The sequence below is a fragment of the Lactuca virosa genome, chromosome 5, assembly GCF_052849685.1.
Source record: "Lactuca virosa cultivar CGN04683 chromosome 5, Lactuca_virosa_CGN04683_v6, whole genome shotgun sequence".
Lineage (NCBI taxonomy): Eukaryota > Viridiplantae > Streptophyta > Magnoliopsida > Asterales > Asteraceae > Lactuca > Lactuca virosa.
Genome location: NC_136430.1, coordinates 191,288,183 through 191,308,308, shown reverse-complemented (window position 1 = coordinate 191,308,308; position 20,126 = coordinate 191,288,183). Strand labels below are relative to the sequence as shown.

At 34.3% G+C, this 20,126-nt stretch overlaps 1 protein-coding gene across 2 annotated transcripts; it reads left to right on the top strand.

Moving 5' to 3' along the window:
* Positions 1–592: 592 nt before the first annotated feature.
* LOC145116201 (uncharacterized) lies at positions 593–5,258 on the top strand. Of its 2 annotated transcripts, none has more exons than XM_079052554.1 (8): positions 593–743; positions 834–904; positions 986–1,067; positions 2,118–2,275; positions 2,374–2,446; positions 2,589–2,783; positions 3,004–3,097; positions 4,367–5,258. In XM_079052554.1, exons 2-8 carry the CDS (start codon positions 873–875, stop codon positions 5,077–5,079), a joined length of 1,347 nt encoding a protein of 448 aa, XP_078908680.1. In that variant the 5' UTR covers positions 593–743; positions 834–872; the 3' UTR covers positions 5,080–5,258. The 2 variants fall into 2 exon arrangements, with proteins under 2 accessions (XP_078908680.1, XP_078908681.1); XM_079052555.1 differs by having other exon boundaries at positions 613–743; positions 824–904.
* Positions 5,259–20,126: the final 14,868 nt, after the last annotated feature.

Here is a 20,126-nt window from a genome sequence, read left to right as displayed (position 1 = left end):
AAATTGAGGGTCTCTCTCTCTCTCTCTCTCTCAATACTTTAGCTTTGCGAATCTACATCAGAAACGAAATAGAAAATCTTTTCTGTATTCAAAAAATTTACTCATCGCAGCATCAAATTCTTTTGACGAACTTGAGGATATTACGACCGGTGCTTGTGGTGTGGTGATGTTGTCGTGTTGGTGATGATGAAGAAGCTATAGGTGGAGGATTTTGAATAAGAAAATGAGGATGGATAATTATTTTTGGGTTTTGTGTTTATGAGAGAGAGATATGCCATGTTTTTATTTTTGTTCAATTACTAAAATGAATAAATAAATAATTTATTTAAAGAAAATGAAAAATAAATAAATTAATGGTATTATAGACATTTCAGAGTATACCGAATGCTCAAAAGTCAAAACCATAACCAAAATTGTTCAAAAGGACCGGATGTCCAAAAATATTGTGATTTGGACTGTTTTGTCAAAAAAACTTATCACTTATCACGCCTATAGAATTTACCGAGAAGATATGGTAGGTCTATTAGGGTCTACCTACCATTACCAACTACTCATTGACTGGTCCAACATATACCGATAAAAGAATATTTAAAAGTCTTATATACGTGACTCTCTTCTTTTATAGAGACATATTTAGTAAAACAAAGAGTAAACTAGTTTTCTATCCTAAACAGCAAAGATCGGAGGAACAACACTCAGCGCCGTCGCTCTGACGATCGTACCAGAAACATCTTTAATATCACGTAAGTTCATTTGTTTTTGTTATTAAAGAAACTAATTGAATCTTGTAATGTTAGTAGATGATTAATTAAAAGTAATTTAGATTATTTCAGGGTTTTCATAAATGTTCACATAAGCTATATCTAATTCTCATGGCATCTATTGTCGGATCTGTCTTTAAAAGGTATGATTAATTTTACGTAATTTGGTCTAAGTTTTTAACCTATTTGATCAAACTCTTGTTTACTAAATGGTTATGTGACAGTGGACCCTATGCTAATGTGGAGGCTAAGCTGAGGCGTTTCTTGGTTGAATTAGGGAATGCGGATAAAATACTTGGAATCCAGGTGCATTACCAAGGTCCTATATAAGTAATTGATGTTTCAACCTCTAGTGTGCAAAAGACATTAATGTCCTTTTTATCCTATTTGTACAAAATAAATCTTGAAGTCCTATTTAGTGATGTCCCCTATATAATACTTGTGGACTTATGCCAACCGGAAAGAAATTGCAATTTTTTGATGGATGGGACATGGAATCTCTCTTGTGCTTTGGTTGTGCAAAAGATCGATCATGCCCTCTATTATATATCATTATTGAAAATAACCTTAAAAACCCCTTCTAGTACTCTAGTTCTGCATTTTAAATTTCAAAATTTTGATGGATGGTTTGCATGCTCCATGTAAACCAAGTTGCCTTTGAGGTGGGGAATATGTTCATCATCCTAAAAATATTGTAATTTTTTGTGATATGTACACAATTTCAATCTCTCATTTATGTAAAAGACGTTAATGCCCTCCATATCTTCATCATTGAAACTAACCACAGAAAACTTGTCCAGTGTCGTCAAGTCATGTCCCTTCTAGCAATCTAGCAAACACACCTAGGCATGTTTGACAAAACTAATTGGAAACTGTAACTTTTATTTGTTATACGAATGTTTAGAAAAATAGATGGAAGCTTTTAAAATGTGTCAAATTACAAAAAAGAACAATTGTTTTAAAAGGATAAATATCTAAATATATTTTTAAGGGCAATTTTGGAAATTGATTTAAAAATCTCAATAGCTTTTTCTTAAACGCTACATGAAATAGCTTTTAGATTTGAAGCGTTTTGTTTAAACTGAAAGTTAAATGCTCGTACTCTCAAACAAAGCTTTTTGTTTAAATAAAGTTTTTTTGTTAAAAGCTAAAAGCTCCCAAACGCACGCTGCCAAACACACCCCTAATAGTTCATGCCAGTGACACAAACTTTCACTTTGAGTCAATATCAAAAATTATCTAGTAACTTGATCAATTAGTGTTTGTTTTATCTCTCAATTATAACAAAAAATGTATTCATAAATTCTACGTTTTGTGATTGTATTTTACAGCAACTTTGATTATTATGTTTCTTAGGTTTGTGCATACAAAGATGGGAAAGTGATCATTGATACTGCAGCTGGAGTCATGGGAAATGATGACCCTCGTCCAGTTCAACCCGATTCCTTGTTTCCCGTTTTCTCTACAACTAAGGGCGTCACAGCAGGAATGATACACTGGCTGGTCGATAAAGGGTATTTTCGTCAATTCGATATTTTTAACACCCATAAGAGGAGCTATGTGGTATCATATCATGAAAGGAAATAATAATATGATATTTTCTTCATCACAGGAAACTGAAGCTTGACGAAAATGTTGCGAACATTTGGCCTGAGTTTGGTACTAATGGAAAAGATCAGATAAAGGTTCTCCTGATCATCCCAACTCTTTTTTTTTTTTTTTTTTTTTCCTTATTCTTAATGTTATTTTTATAATCTGATTCAACTTGAACACACATTAGTAGTTACAATTTCATTATTTTTGTATATTTCTTTATAATGTTTGCAGGTTAATCATATACTTAATCATACATCTGGTTTGCACAATGCTCTTGCTGGCATTTCTGAAAATGATCCTGGGTTATTTTGTGATTGGGATGAGTGTGTAAAACGTATTGCAATGGTGGCACCAGAGACTGAACCTGGTTGTGAACAATTATATCATTACTTTTCGTATGGTTGGCTATGTGGTGGGATCATTGAGGTACTATATACATGCATCTTCTATTTTAGGACTGTTTTTTAATGATATATGAGGAGGGTATTCACATCTTTTATTTTGACAAGAAACTAGACTGAGTCTTGTCCCGTAGTCCCACTCTGTTCGGCCTTTTGTGTGGTGTCATGTTTTACTTGACTTGAAGATGTTTTATTATTATTTTTTTTTATTATTTTCATTGATGTATATGTTCTTAAATGTGCAGCGTGTAACTGGGAAAAAGTTTCAGGATGTTCTTGAGGAAGCTTTTGTACGCCCCCTTAATGTGGAGGGAGAGCTTTATATAGGGATTCCTCATGGTGAGATTCACGAAAAATTCACGGAATAAGAAAGATTTGTATTCTTTATTTCTGTTTAGCCACGTAACTATTTTTTGTATGTACTCATCATTAAAGATTAAACATTATAACAGTTTTTGACCATTTTAAAACTCATTTTCCTCGGTACCGTATTTTGAAAAATATATTAAAATACAGAAATATACATTGTTCTTTCACCATTTTATTAATTTAAGCACTAAACTACCTTTTTTTCTTAATGATTTTTAAGGGGTTTCACTATTTTCTGCAAACTAATTTTTTAGAATGTTTTAAAGTTGCTAAGTAACCAATTTTATCTTTTAAATTTTATTACAAGTTTGGTCCGAATTGAAAATTTTGTTACAAATTCACCCCGAATTTAGTTTTCTTTTTTTTACAATTTTTTTATACAACTTCTTTTAGACTTTTATAATGATTAATAAGATTTTTTTCTTTAACATTTTTCGAAGTTTAAAAAAAATTCTTTTAGAATATTTTCTTATTTTTTTTCCCAACTTTTGCATTGTAAACATTGCCTTATATACATTAGCAAATCATATATATATATATATATATATATATATATATATATATATATATATATATATATATATATATTTACTATTTCTTTTGATTTTTGATAATTTTTGTTATTTCATCAAATCCAAGTGCTACAAAATCAATGAGAAAAATTTGTTTTCTAATGTATATGAGGCAATGCAAAAGCTAGAAAAAAGTTAAAAAAATATTGTAAAAGACTTTTTTTTTAAATGTTGGAAAAAAGTTAAGAAAAGATCTTATAAACTATTATAAAAAAAGTTGTAAAAAAATTAAATTTGGGTCAAATTTATAACAAAGTTTTAAATTCGGACAAAATTTATAATAAAATTAACATCTTGGCCAAAAGCGTCAAATTTTAAAGAGGGTGACCAATTCAACCTGGGATAGCATGTAACCATAAACATTCAGAAAACATGAGTTGGTTATCTTTTTAAAATATAAAATCGATTATTTGACAGTTTAAGACATTCTAAAAAGTTAGTTTCCAAAAAACAGTAATAACTATTTTTTAAATAATAGTTGAGTGGTAAAATCTATAAAATTGTGAAACTATGTTGTTAGTGTTTTTCTGTATATTGTCATGATGTACACGTATACGGTCAAATGGATTTTTAAACCATCAAAAACGTATATAATGGTTTAATCACACTATAGAAAATATATGTTTCATAATCCATAAGAAATTTGGTTTTTATGCGAATAATCCAGGTGTGGAATCTCGTCTGGCAACTCTTACATACGATACAACTGAATTCAATACGTTTGCCTCTCTAGCGGCAAACACCGAGTTCAGGACTGCATCCGCCACGCCTTCCTCACTCACCGCGGAATTGCTTGAAGATCTTATTCCCTTATCCAACACCCTTGATGTCCGCCGTGCCATACTACCTGCCGCCAACGGCCACTTCTCGGCCCGTGCATTGGCCCGCTACTATGCCGCCCTCATGGACGGCGGCATCACCCCTCCCCGCCACTCCTCATCCTCTCTCCCACCACTCGGAAGCCACCCTCACCACCCCACATCCCCATCCAATAACCAAAAAGACGAAACCAACGACGCAAGTGATGAAATCAATACTAAAATCTTTAGCACACCAAAATCAAAACTTCATGATGCGTTCTTGGGTAGCGGAGATTATAAGGATTTAATCTTGCCAAATGACAAATTTGGGCTTGGGTTTGGGAGGGTTAAGACAACCGATGGTTTGGTGATTGGATTCGGTCATGCAGGCTTAGGTGGTTCGACGGGATATTGTGACATAAACAACGGGTTTTCTATTGCTGTGACTGTAAACAAGATGTCTTTCATGGATTTACCCACCTCTCAGATTATCCGGTTTGTTTGTTCGGAACTTGGTCTTCCTGTACCTGAGGATCATGCGGGATCTTTTGAAGTCATCGAGAAATCGGTGATCAATTAAGGGGGTTTGATCAAAATATGCTCTACTTACATAAACAATATTTGAGGGAAACTTTATTGTACTTGTTTTCTATATATAGCACATTTGAGTTGAAACAGTTGAAGGAAGTTTACATTTATTGTGTAAAGTGACCTTCTATTCACTCATTTGTTATTTAATGTTATTATTGTGATGATAAATATGATTGCAATGTGGAAAAACTTAATGCTACTGATAAAAACGTTTTCAACAGATACTTTGAATACATGTTGTTATCGTTGTTGATTACAAAGTTATGATTGTGATTCATATTTTAAGCGGGTCATCATCCCAACGGATAATATTGTCTAGGTTAGAAATCACGTTTGTTGTATTGTAATTTACTTTCATTTATCGTCGATGGACAATAGGCTTCTGTCTCTTTCTTATATTGATGGTGAAGGATGGATTTTATTGTTGTGATTTCAAGTTTACAAAATAAAACTTTAGAATCGCCTATTAATTTAAATTTCGCATAATAAGAAAGCTTACAAAATAAAAGGAGAAATAAAAAATATTAATTTCAATTTCACAAATTAACTCGCATCCTATCGTCGTTTCATGTTGACGTTGGGTATCTAAACTCGCAAACTATCGACGTTCACTCATTAACCCCTCAAACATAGTTGACAGTTGACTCATAGCCTATCGTCATTTTGTCAACGACTATGGGTATCTCGACTCGCAGTTTCCGTCGTCAACCCCTCATGGTACATAATTGCAACATATAATCAAGCAATTAACATATATACAAAAGACTAATCTAATCTATTTGTATAAACATACACTTTGAGTACCTACATCCTATCATACAAATGATATCTACAGTTAAACGAAGTATAACCAGAAAAAATCATCTGAAAACCGAAAAGCTGAAATATCACAAACACACTTAATTCCTCATAAGAATCGGTCTCATGAACCACCTAAATAACAATAAAATGTCAAACCTCAGTTGATAACCCAATGGCCAATCCTTCCGAGTTAGACTAAAAGTCAAATTGGTAAAAAAGGCAACGGTCAAAATCAACGGGGGAGATGTGACCAGACCAGACACTCCGCGCCCCACAACATGAAAAAAATAGTCGTGAAAGTTTTCTAGAGGCACGCCGTGCTCAATGTCTTAACAACATATTTTGCTAAAACTCTTAATCCCTTCGGCCAAGAGCTAAAACGTCCTGAATCTTAAAAGGATCTTAACGGATAAACTTAACAACTTTATCCAGATCCATGGCTTAATCAATCACAAACTCTAACTACAGACTCTAACCCTAACTCCAAAATGTGACCATTAAGATAAAAATCCCATGCATGGCTCAAAAAGAATGCATGAACACTCATTTTCTACCATCAAAATTTACAAAAGTCATTCTAATTCAAGAATAATGTTTTTGAGTTATCTAAACTCCAAAAACATCATGAAAATAGACCAATAAAGACCAATATCTCAACGAAAGTTTAGATCTATGGAAAGAAAGCATAAAGGTAGAGACTTTAAACTTACAATGGTTCACAAATGTGCTGAAATGGTTGGATCTACTTTAGATCTAAACTCTCTTGAACCAAAATGTGCTTCCTTCACCTTTAAGCTACACCATCAAGTCATAAAAGCTCAAGAACACAAGAAATGGAGGCCAGGGTTTCGAGAGATGCATTTTTGGAGAATGGGGCTTCCAAATAAGGCAATACTAGAAGTTAATGCCCTTAAATAGAGTCCAAGGCAAGAGAATTGGGGTTTATCTACTAGCTAGGGAGTGTTACATAATTACTTAAGTGCTTCGCGACCGACAAGCGCCCTGGCACACTGCATCTGCAAAGAGGCGTGTCACGCCTCAGTCCAAAATGCCCCCCTAAACAAAATTCAAAGACTTAATAGTTTAAAAAATACATACCAAGAAATTGAGTGTTACATGACCCTGGCTAAGCACAAGGAGTTTTGAAATCACACGCACACACACACACACACACACACATATATATATATATATATATATATATATATATATATATATATATATATATATATATATATATATATATATATATATATTGCTACGTCGGGTCTTGTAATCTACGGGTGTTCTGTCTAGTTCGTATATTTGATGGGTGTGTGTTGTGCTTGGATTCCAACTATAAAATTGGATCAACATCAAGAAAGAGACCATTAAACTTTCCCGAGGGAATGTTCCCCGTGAGCAAGCTCCAATAATCAAGTTATATTGCTATGTATAGAGAGTTAACTCCTCCTAGAGAGAGGGAGCCGAATGTATAGAGACAGAGATGTCCATGAGAAAGATTGAAATGAGTGAAGAACACGTACCTAGGGTTTTTAGAAACAACATGGGAACGAGATAATGTGGTCACTAGGAGAGGAATATTAAGTAAGTTTTCTCATAGGACAAAAATATAAAAATAAAAAGGAGTTGAAAATAAATTATTCAACTGCATGCTTTGGAAACCAGGTTTAATCTGTTCTTCACTAAAAATGTAAAATGAGGTTATATGTAGGGGACTCTTCCATTTAATGATAGTCAAGTTGGTGTACCAACCCACACATTAAGGTAAAGACAAAGAAGATAACATGAAAGATCTAACCTATCCTTGGTTGATAAAAGCTTCGAGGTTAATATTAAGAAGAAAACTAGTATGTCAAAACATATAAACATGAACATGCATGCCTCCATACATGAAATATTAGATCTACAACAACAAGGTTCAACACTAAACCAATAATGTACCAGTTAGAATCTAATCCTGCAGTCCTAGTAAGGGTCAAACTAACAACTTGATACAATTGATTATTTATTAGAAATTGATTTTAATAAATATTCATAAACTCTTATAATAAATTGGGAAAATATTTATTTCATGGAAATAATTATTTTACTATACAAGTAACACATTATTTCATAAGGTATGAATTAATAAGTTATGCACAACTTTTTGGACTAGTTGAAACTTTTTGTCTTTTAGCAAAAGACAAAGTTTATATTTTATAAACTTAGGTTTTGTAAAATATAAGCTATCCATCTTTTATATATATATATATATATATATATATATATATATATATATATATATATATATATATATATATATATATAGCCAAAACTCTTTTAGTTAAGAGAGTTATGATCTTTTGATTTGTTTATTAAAAATAAATGGGTAAGGTGCAAGCATGGGGAGACAAGTAGCCTTAGGTGCATGGAGTGCTTAATGGGTTAAGGACTTGTGGGTAATATTCTTGCTTTATGAAGGCTTTAGAGGCTTTAATTTACCACACACTCTCTTGCATGATTTTTGGCTGAAAATCCTCTCAACCCTCTCACTCTCTTACCTTCTTGCAAGTATTGAAGAGTTAGAAGTTACTTACATTCTCTCTTTAAGTCATACCTTTGTTTTGACTTAAAGCTTAAGAGTTATAACTAGCATTACATCAAGTTGATCAATTGTTGGTGTCCTAAAGTTCATCCATCTTCTTCAACATCCAAGCCTCCCGTAGAGGACCCAAATTTCATCAAAGGTTGTTGCATCTTCTTCCTTCTATGGTTGTGCTTTAAATCTTTCTACTACTTTCAAGATGATCCTTGGTGGGTGATAAAATGTTTATGTTATTTATAAAACTCAAGTCTTCCGTTTGCAATTATTTGTAGTTTTTGAAACTAGTTTTTAAATAAAACCCAACAATTGGTATCAAGAGCCACCTTGCAAGTTTGGTTAGATTTTTTTGATTTATGGAAATCTTAGTTTTTATAGAATATGGATAACTTGTTTTTGTATAAAAATAAGTTCATACATATTTTCTTTGACAACTTTATAATTGTTATTTTAAGTGACAAAAACTTACATGCATTTTTTGTCACTTAAAGTTGTCTTAGAAAAACAAAGGTTGTTTTATGTTTATATGTATTTTAGAGTGCATAAACAAGCCTTGGACCATTTGTGTTGTTGTTTGTGTGATTTGGTTGAAAATGGTTTGTAATATTCTTTTATTCATAAAATATGTAATAAAAGTAGCTAGTTTTTATTCTTGTTATTTTTTATGTAATAGATTAGTTTTAGAATAGATTTATTTTATGAAAAATGTAACAAGATGAAAACGGAGGCCATTTCTTGAAGAACCATGGAGACCCACAGTTTTATAAAGATTTAATAAAAGTTCATAACTTTTATAAAGTTTTTATAAAATTACAACAAAGTTAGTTGTCATTGCAAGTGGGAGCTTGAAGACCACATGAAGAACAAGTTGTAATATTTTGTCCCTTTGTCCATTAGGAAGGACTTAACACTTTCGTGTTGGCTCACAAAAGTGTTATATAGTTTAATGCTTGTTTATGTCAAATGCATGTTTGTGTTGTTTATTTTTCAAGTAAATATTTTGTGTGGTTGATAATTTAGTTTTTCATAAACTCAAACTATTTTTTGGACAAAATAAACATCACATGAAGTTTGGGTTTCAAAATATAAAATATGGATATTGGATGTAACATATTCTAGCCATAAAATAAAAATCGGTTTTATAAAATTGTTAATTACAGAAACTTTTGAAATATTGAATTATAAGTGTAAACATCATGTTTTTATGACTTATTCAAATTCCAAAGTATTATTTAATAAAAGAAAGTTTTATTAAACAATATTAAAATGTTCTAAATGGCTCAAACACAAACTTAATACTAGGTATTAATTTTAAAATTGAACCAAGCCGAAAGTAAAAACCGAGTTTTTTTGTAAAAACCTTAAAAGTGATTTTTTTAGAAAATTGATACCATGACATATTGGATTCATGCAATTGTCATGATATCACATGTTTTAAATAGAATAATAAAAATACAAATCCCTTTTTCAAAATTCAAGTCTATGCCATCCAACTTTAGAAACAATTTGCACATCACTTGTATAATGCTAGTGGGATAAAGGATATCTAACCATTAGTATCATCTTTTGGTGGCCAAAGTATTTTTGCGATTTCTATAACCAAGTTATAGGCCAATTATACAAGTTTCTCTAATTGGATGACTTGATTGGAAACCTCTTGTGATAAAGGTCACCTAAGCAAGAGTGTTCCAAGGCATAGATGAGACCAAACATGTCAAATTAACAAATGGATTGTTAAGGGTCTCATACATCTAGGAATTACAAATGGTGTAATTAATACAAGTTATTTACCTTGTTAAAATTGAGTAAGTGAGATAAATGATACCTAACCATTTATTTGATTTATAACTTGGATCCTAGACTTTAAATAAATAATGTTTTTTTGGAAACAAAAGGGTATTATTATTTTAATGAATTAAATACTAAATGAAAAACTTTGTTAAACTTTTCTAGATGGCTCCACCAACTATTGTAACACACCACCACCCAATGAACATTCGGTCAATTCTTGACAAAGAAAAACTCAACCACTCCAACTTTTTGGATTGGCACAAAAATTTAAGAATCGTTTTGAAACAAGAAAAGAAAGACTATTCCCTTGAAAAACAAACCTGTGATGAACCACTTGCTCTCCCAAAGGCTGAACATGATGCATGGCTAAATCATATAGATAATTCACTTGATGTTTCATGTCTTATGCTTGCCTCTATAGTTCCCGATCTTCAGCGGGATCTAGAACTCTTTATTGGCTTTGACATGATTGAACATCTCAAGCAGATGTTTGGTAAGCAAGCTAGAACCGAAAGGTTAGAAACTGTGAGAGCACTCCATGGCATGAAAATGGAGGAGAGTGGAAATGTGAGCACACATGTTCTCAAGATGAAAAGCTATATGGATCAATTGGAGAGATTGGGTTCTCCATGTCCACAAGACTTGTCCACAGACTTAATTCTGAAGTCATTGACAAAGTCTTATGATACCTTCATCATGAACTACAACATGAATGGGTGGGAGAAACCTATCTTTGAGTTGCATGGGATGCTAAAAACTGCAGAGAAGAATATTCCAAGGAAAACCCCCCAAGTGCTCATGATTAGGGAAGGAAAATTCAAGAAGAACAAAGGCAAGAACTTCAAGGGAAAGCCACAAGCTGGTAAGGACAATGTGACATCCCCATTTTTACGGCCAGAAAAGACCGATTTCGTTTATGCTTTTTAATAAAAATCAGAGTAACTTCTTAAGAAAAGTGTTGCGGAATTCGTTCCCATAACAAAATATGATAAAAATTTATCAAAGCATTTCTTCAAGAAATGTATTTTCATTACATTACAAAAACTCGGGATGTCAATCATCGATACAGATCATAAGCATAAACCAAAAACATTATAGGCCACAAAACACAATCTGGCCTCAAAACAACATAGGCCTTACAACATTCCATTTATTTTCTACTGGCCTAAATTCCATAATCTCTCGTCAAGTCATCCAATTATGCTTTTTTCCACTACCTATAATACAAGAAACTGAGTGGGTCATGCTGGGGAGTCTGGTGAGCATATAGGGTTTTCAATCCACAATATATAAATTTATTATTTTCAACAATCATTAAACCCGATTACCCGTTTCCGTTATCCTAACCTTACGTCCCTAAAGCATTTATTATAAGGGATTATCCTAAGGAATTTCATCGGGATGGACACTACTACTAAGGGGATTCCTCAGCCATCAGTTTCCGTAAGGCAACCATGGGGGGATGGAGTACACCGGTGAACATATCGTTCACAAACACCTACAGGTTGCGAGCCTGCTAGTGTTCCACTGGACTTCCTAGAAAAGTTCGTGGTCGTCATCCATACTCCGCTAGATGACTGGATCAACGTTAACATCAAGGCCTCTCATCATTTTATTTCATCACACACCAACTATTTCATCTACCCATGTTTTACCCAACATATTTGTAGATATAAAATGCATATACAGTTCAGATCTGGAAAACGAAGTTTAAATCTTTCATACATCATAGATCTCAAAGTATAAAACATACATATACAGTTTAGATCTGAAAAGTTTAGATCTGAAGTGAGAAAGTCTAGATCTAAAGGAAAAAAAGTTCAGATCTGGAAGAAAGAGGTTCAGATCTCTCATCCAACATAGATCTCGACCAGATAATATATACATACACATAGCACGTAAAATAATTCATATCTATGTGTAAGATGAAAGTGACTATACACTCACCTGATATGGAGTGATTCGGACAGCACTTCCCTTCTTACAACAATCTTCTTTGACGAAACCGAGAAGTTTGCTTGAAAAACGGGCTCTGTTTTTTACGTTCTTTATATCCACGTGTAGGCAGGACCATACTCTACAATTTTCGTTTAGACTCCGTCAGCTAATTTTGACTCTATTTTTAAAGTTATATTTTTAACAGTCCGGGACAGAAAAATCTATTAAAAATTCGTCTGTCTTTTTATCGTTACACTACTATTAAAGAGATCTTCAATTCTCGTTTAGGTTGTGTCGGCTAAAAAACTGCTCGATCTAATATTCGAACTTCGGGTTGTGCACTGCCGATCCGAAACGTAGAAAAATCATAACTTCCTTATATGTAGTCAGATTTGGGCGTTCTTTTTATGCATGCTCTCGGTTTAACGTATGCTACGACTTTCGTTTAGATCGCTAAGGCTAAAAAGTACTCTATCATAAATTCACCATTTACGTCACGTAGTGTCGTGCTGGTTCTGTCGCGAAACTTCGACAGTCCATAACTTCTTCGTTAAAACTCGGATTTCGGCGTTCTTTATATCTACAGAATCCTTGTCACAGCCACTACAAATTTCTTCATAGATATCGGGTTTATCTAACATTTTATTTTTGACGCTTATTTTTATCATTTATTTATTATATTATTATAAACAAGTAATAAGCACACAAAAGCACATAATTCATGTAATATTCAAGTAATTCATCTTTATTACTTTTAAAACGAGTTACAATGGTTGACCTAGACTACTACATCATCATTAATGCTTAGCCCAAAAACACGGGCGTTACAGGCAAAGGGAAGAAAGCTCCCCAAAACCCACCACCAAAGAAGAAGGAAAAAGTTGCCAAAGATGGCACATGCTTTAAGTGTGGTGTCGTGGGGAATTGGAAAAGGAATTGTCCTAAGTACCTTGCTGAGCTGAAGAACAAGAAGGTCGGGGAAGGCCCTTCAGGTATATCCATTTTCATGATTGAAATGGGACTATTTACTTTTTCATCTAACACTTGGGTATTTGATACTGGTTGTGGAACTCATATTTGTAATTCGTTGCAGGGGTTCAGAAAGAGTAGGGAACTGAAGACAGATGAGATGGTATTGTATGTGGGCAATGGAGCACGGGTTGTAGTCCAAGCAAAAGGACATTTTGATTTACAATTATCATCTGGTCTGTACTTAACATTAAATAGTGTGTGTTTGATTACCTATATTACTAGAAATATTGTATCAGTTTCCCATTTAAGAAAATCTGGTTTTAATTTTCAATTTGTTGATGATAATATTCATTACTTCTTGGATGGAATATTCTATTTTGAGGCTAGACCAATAAATAGATTTATGAATTAAACCTAGATGACACCTCAAACAATAAGTCCCTTTATCATGTTAACACCAAAAGGCTCAAACAAGATTTGAACCAAACATATCTATGGCATCGTCGCCTTGGACACATAAACAAGAAGCGCATATCCCAATTCCAAAAGAGTGGACTTTTTGGGGAAAATGACATTGAGTCATTTGAAATATGTGAATCTTTTTTATGTGGCAAGATGACAAAATCCCCTTTCTTTGGAACAAATGAAAGGGCGAATGTTTTGTTAGGCGTCATACACACTGATGTATGTTGACTCTTCAAAACAATGTCTAGATATGGTGAAAGATATTACATCACCTTCACTGACGACTTTAGTAGTTTTGGTTATGTGTATTTGATGAAACATAAACATGAAGCATTTGAAAAGTTTAAATTGTTTCAAAGTGAATTTGAAAATCAACTCGACAAAACAATCAAAATCCTTCGTTCGGATAGAGTAGGCGAATACTTGAGCAAGAGTTCCAAGACCATCTAAGGAGTCATGAGATTATCACACAACTCACTCCACCTAGAACACCACAGCTTTATGGTGTTTCTGAGAGGAGAAATCGGACCTTACTTGATATGGTTTGATCTATGATGAGTCGAAGTACTATTCCTTTATCATTTTGGACTTATGCTTTACTTACTGTAGCCCATATCTTAAATATGGCACTAACTAAAAAGGTAGAGAAAACGCCTTATGAGATGTGGTATGGAAAAGCTCCATCCTTATCTTATATGAAATTTTGGGGTTGTGAAGCTTATGTAAGACATGAGACTTCAAGAAAACTTGAGCCTAGATCTACCAAGTGCATCTTTGTAGGATATCCTAAAGATTGTTTAGGATATTACTTCTACATCCCTAGTGAAAATAAGATATTTATTTAAGGAAAAGCTGAATTCTTAGAAAGCGAGTTTCTAATGGATGAGGCAAGTGGGAGGCGCATGGAACTTGAAGAAGATCAAGAACCTCAACCTGATGCAACCTTAGTTGGCACTAGTACTGAACAAGAGGTTGTTGAATATGAAGAGATCATTGTCCTTCAACCTGTTGAAACACAAGGCGTTCGTAGATCTGGTAGAACTCGTCATGAACCTGAGAGATATGGATTTCTCATTGACGAGTGCTTCATGATGATGAATGCAGATGAGCCCATCAACTACCGATATGCAATGTTACATCCCGAATCTGACAAATGGCTTGAAGCCATGAACGCAGAGATGCAATCCATGAGAGAAAATCAAGTATGGGATTTGGTTGAACTTCCTCCCAATAGCAAGATTGTTGGAAGTAAGTGGGTCTTCAAGAAGAAGACTGACATGGATGGAAATTTACACACAATCAAAGCAAGACTTGTTGCTAAAGGATTCACTCAAACTCATGGGGTTGATTATGATGAAACCTTTTCACCAGTCGCTATGATTAAATCTATTAGGATACTACTTTCCATAGCTGCATATTATGACTATAAGATATGGCAAATGGATGTTAAAACCGCTTTTCTAAATGGGAACTTGGAAGAAGATGTTTATATGGTTCAACCCGAAGGTTTTGTCGACCAAAAGTATCCTAATAAAGTGTGCAAACTCAAGAGATGCATATATGGGTTAAAACAAGCATCTCGTAACTGGAATCATCGTTTCGATGATGAAATCACGAAGTGTGGTTTTATTATAAATGAAGATGAATCTTGTGTTTACATGAAAACTAGTGGGAGCTCGGTGACATTCTTGGTCCTATATGTGGATGCCATATTAATCATGGGAAATCACATTCCAACTTTACAAGGTGTAAAGACATGGCTTGGAAAGTGCTTCTCAATGAAGGACCTAGGTGAGGCACAATACATTCTTGGAATCAAAATCTATAGAGATATATCAAAACGATTAATAGGTCTAGGCCAAGGTACATATATTGAGAAAGTGTTGAAACGGTTCAATATGCAAAACTCTAAGATAGGATTTATACCTGTAAGTCCCTAATCTGCTTGTGTATCAATCAAATCCGTTTGATGGTGCGGAATCCCAATCAAACGGATGATGTCAGATCAAATAGAAGAGAAGGAGAAGAAGAAGATGATGAATCTTGTATGTATTGATATGAATGAAGATCCGGATACAAGTTTCACACACACTAACACACACTCTTTTTTTTTCTCTGTAGAACACCTTCAAATGCACACACTTAAGCTCCTCTATTCTGTTCATCAATCTATTCCTCACACCCCTAACACCTATATATATACTTGGGGAATATGGGCCATAAATGGGTTTACGGCCGTAAACACCCATTGGGCTGTAAACAGGGTTTACGGTCGTAAACCTGTTTACGGCCGTAAACACCCCATTGGCCATAAACCTGACCGTAAACTCATAAAATATTACAGAAAATTCCAGTCAACTAGAAAAGCAAAGTATAAACCATATTTTTGACCCAGCAATCTCCCCCTTGGTTTATAGCTTTCTTTTCTTAATTGACCCAACAAGCTCCCCCTAAAAAGTAGCTGGCTTTTCTTGTTAATCTTCATCGAGAGCTTGGCTTCAGCATTTATCTTCAATGAATGACTTCATCTTGAGCACTTGAGCGTTTCTTCAGAAGTTGGCATTGAACGCACATTGGGTGAGGAGGCTTGATGTACTGATTCTTGAAAGATAGCACTTTCAGCTTGAGAATCTTCAGAGAGAACATCAGAGAGAACAAATCTTCTGGATCACTTCAGCAGGTTCAAGATAGCAGCAGACTGATTGAGGAGGCTTCAATGCAATCCGTCACATAATCTTCAATTTCAGCTTCACCTTGCTTCTGGGGTTGAAAGATTGAATGTCGAAAGAATAATCTTCATTTGTTGCTCCTTCGAATGAGAATTCTTCGATGATCACGGATCCTTGGCTCAGAAATCTTCGACACAAACTCCATGAGTTTCATCTTCACCTGAATTCACTTTTCAAGACAAAACAAAACTAAAAGAAAATTTAGCACACAATATTTTTGGGTTTTTCATATTTTCTGAAAAAAGAAATAAAACATAAATATTTTTAAATTTTTTTTTCATTTTTGTTTGGTTTTCAAAATTTTTAATTCTCCCCTAATATTTAAATTAGAAGAAAACTATGAACAAATTTAACAAAAATAAAAATGATATCTAACTTTAAGAGTGATCTGGTCAATCGCCGGTATTGTGGTCCACTTAAACACGAGAGATTGTGACAAAATTAGGACATACTATAAGTGACATGACAATGTGATCCTAAGTTCCTAGATAATATTCCTTAAGGACCATTCAGCTGACGACGACCAAAGATATTGTTGTCCACCTAAATTGAGCAGCGAGATCTACAGACAACCTAGTGATTGTTCAATTTTAAATGTAGTAGAACATGTTTCCCGCTTCCTGACATACCCCAATAATCAGGAACTTCCAAAGTACTCCTTAGTTTAGGTGAGCAGACAATTATTATGAGAGAAGTCAGATTTAGAGTGCATATGCTATACACCCAGGTCGGATCTCTTCCAATCTCGCAGAGGGTGAAACATATGACTAACCAGATTTAGAGGGATTGAGAAGTAGAATGGTGCATATGTTGTGTACCAGGTTGGATGTATTTCAATCACGCAAAGTAGACAGCATATGACTAGCAGACAGGAAGAATTGCATAGATAGAAGATGCAGATAAATAGAATTGCATATGTTGCAGTCCACGTCGGATGTATTTCAATCACGCAGAGGAGGCAACATATGACTAATAGAAAGAAAGCAAGAAAATAATTTCCTACATACCTACTTTATCGGATTCCCCAGTCGCCCCATCAATACCGGAATTAAGGACGAAGTCCGTACATCGAGGAAGAGTTAAACCACGGTTCTAGATACAAATTATTTTAGTGTGACCGGTGGATTATCATGTATATCTCCCTGCTCAACCTATCTGAGCGTCGTATAGTTAGGCTAAATGGATCTATCTAGGTCAAGATTTTTTCAAGTCTCTAGATTCCTTAAGTTTATTAATGCCTAGTCAAGTCCATTTTAATCTCTCGTGCCTACCAGCGCATCGAACACAGAGCCTAGACAATTCAGATTCAGTCCCTTACACAGATTCAGATTGCCTGTTATCACATGATTATATCACTTCCCGAAACATCTCCCTCAAGCACATTTCATTAACACCATATTTTTGGATTTTCAGATTTTCTAATGTTTTTGTATTTTTTAAAATTTTAAAATTTTTGTTTTTTTTATTTCTCCCCCTAAATTTGTGCATAGGAGAGAAACGAAAGTAAATGCACAAATTTAAACTATCCTAAAACAAAAATTAGTCTTTAAAGGGAATCAGCTTAAGAAAAACTTAGGAGTATAGAGAAGAAAACTCAAACCGTAAGTCACCGATTGAATTTGCATCCAGAAGGTCTGAGAACAGCACGCGTAATCTCAGAACAGATCCGAAAATTCTTCATGTCATTAAACACTAACTCCATGTGTGATCCCTTCCTTTCTTCCCTTCCTGCAAAGGACACATACTCTCAAATAATGTTCTGAGTGTTGTAGAGTTGAGAGATGTCCCCTATCATGTGCCTAGAACAGCCACTACCAACAAACCGAAGTCTGATGATATGCCTCCATAGTTGCTCCGACACAGAGCGGGATTAGTTGGTCTTTGGAACCCAGTCCATTTTGAAACTGGGTTGACCTTTTTCATCCTTGCACGGTACTCTCTCCCATGACATATCATGTTTATTACAAACAGAAGATGAAGAAATATTAGAATCGTTAGAAGATTTGGGAGAGTGAGCCTTTGGAACCCATTTGTAGTTGGGTTTAACCCATTTCTTTTTCGATCTGATGGGTGGCTCAGTACTTGCTTTTGATCTTGATGTCGGCCGTTGAGATGACTTTGATTTTGGCTTCATGGGAGCATCTCTTGGATTGGACTTCTTGGCTGACATTCCCTTCTTGTTGTTGGGAGTTGGATTCCTGGCCTTCTGCGCGTTCCAGTCATCATGGTCTGAACGTGACCTTGAGGGGTTTCTTTTGAAGTATCTCCCTCTTGGCGCGTTCTGCCAGCCTTGTGCATAGTAGGGAACGTATGCGCGATTTGGACAATGTCTGGCAAGGTGTCCAGGTGTTCCACAGTGAAAGCAAGTCTGCTTCTTCACGTAGGAGTTGTTTCTTCCTGCCCCTGGTGGCGTATCCTTTCCTTGTCTCTTGTTGTTCCCACAAGCACACTTGCAACAGGAACTCTGATTTGCTTGTTTTGGTGGCCTGTATTTACCAACAACAGGTTGTGTGACTGGTGAGGGTGGAGGTGAAGTGGATGTGCTTGAATCAATTGTCAAACAAAAAATCAAACACATCAAAGAAATTTGAGTTATCAGTCTTTGATACAGAATCATCAGAATTTGCAGAACTAGAATTAGTTATGTTCTCCTTATCCTCATCCTTTACTACTTTACCCGCACATGAACTAGATGTGCTAGAAACAGGAACATCAGTATTTTCAAACAAATCATCAAAGATGTCAAAAACTTTTAACTCAACATGATCCGGAGCAGAAGCATCACAAGATGTATCATTGATTTTAACATCGGAAACAAAAGGTTTTTCATTGGAAACAGAAACATCAGATTGAGACTCAGTTTTATTATCAGAAACAGATCCTTCAACTTCGTGCTTTGACCGATATAAGGATTGATCTGCAGGGGAAGTAGAAACGTTAGTATTTTCAACATTAATAAATCCTCCTGAAACAAAACCAGATGGCTTGCCATAAACCATGAATGGTTCGTTGGCAATCTCCTCTTTAGACAAGGGTTGATACTGATATGTATGATTAAAAGGAGGAGGTACATTATCGTATCCTAAACCCTTTTGCTGGTTTCGTTTGAACTGCAGGCAATGTTCAATCATGTTGGCAACTACCTCGCTTGATCCATTAAATTTTCTAAAATCAAAATTTGCAGTTTCAAATTGTCTCTTTAATGTATCAAGCTCAGTAATTAACTCATCATTCTGTCTCTTAATATAATCATAAAGTTCACATTTTTCACTGTATTCTGTCTGAATTCTTTTAAAGTCCTTTATTTTTGTCTCTAACTGGGCCTTTAGGGGTTTCTGTCCTTTCCTGAGTTGATATCCTTCATATCTCAGGTCCTCAAATTCTCTTTTTAATAAATCAATTTGTTCCCGAAGAAACTTAATCGTAGTTTTACAAGATGGATTACATGAAACTTCATTGACTAGAACGTTTGAAGAACTCATTTTTTTTAAATATGCCCTTTGACTAAAAAGTCAAAAGTCAACCTCAAAAGTCAAATTTAAAAAGTCAAACTCAAAAGTCAAACTTGAAAAGTCAAACTTAAAAGTCAAACCGAAAAGCTAAATTTGAAAATTTAAAAGTTAAACGAGAAAGTCAAAGTTTAAAGTCAAAGGTCAAGTTTTAAAAGTCAAAGTCAAAATTTTAAATAAAAAGTCAAAAATTAAACACTAATTTTTTTTTGGTTGAAAAAGAAATTTAAAAATGAAAGAAATTGAT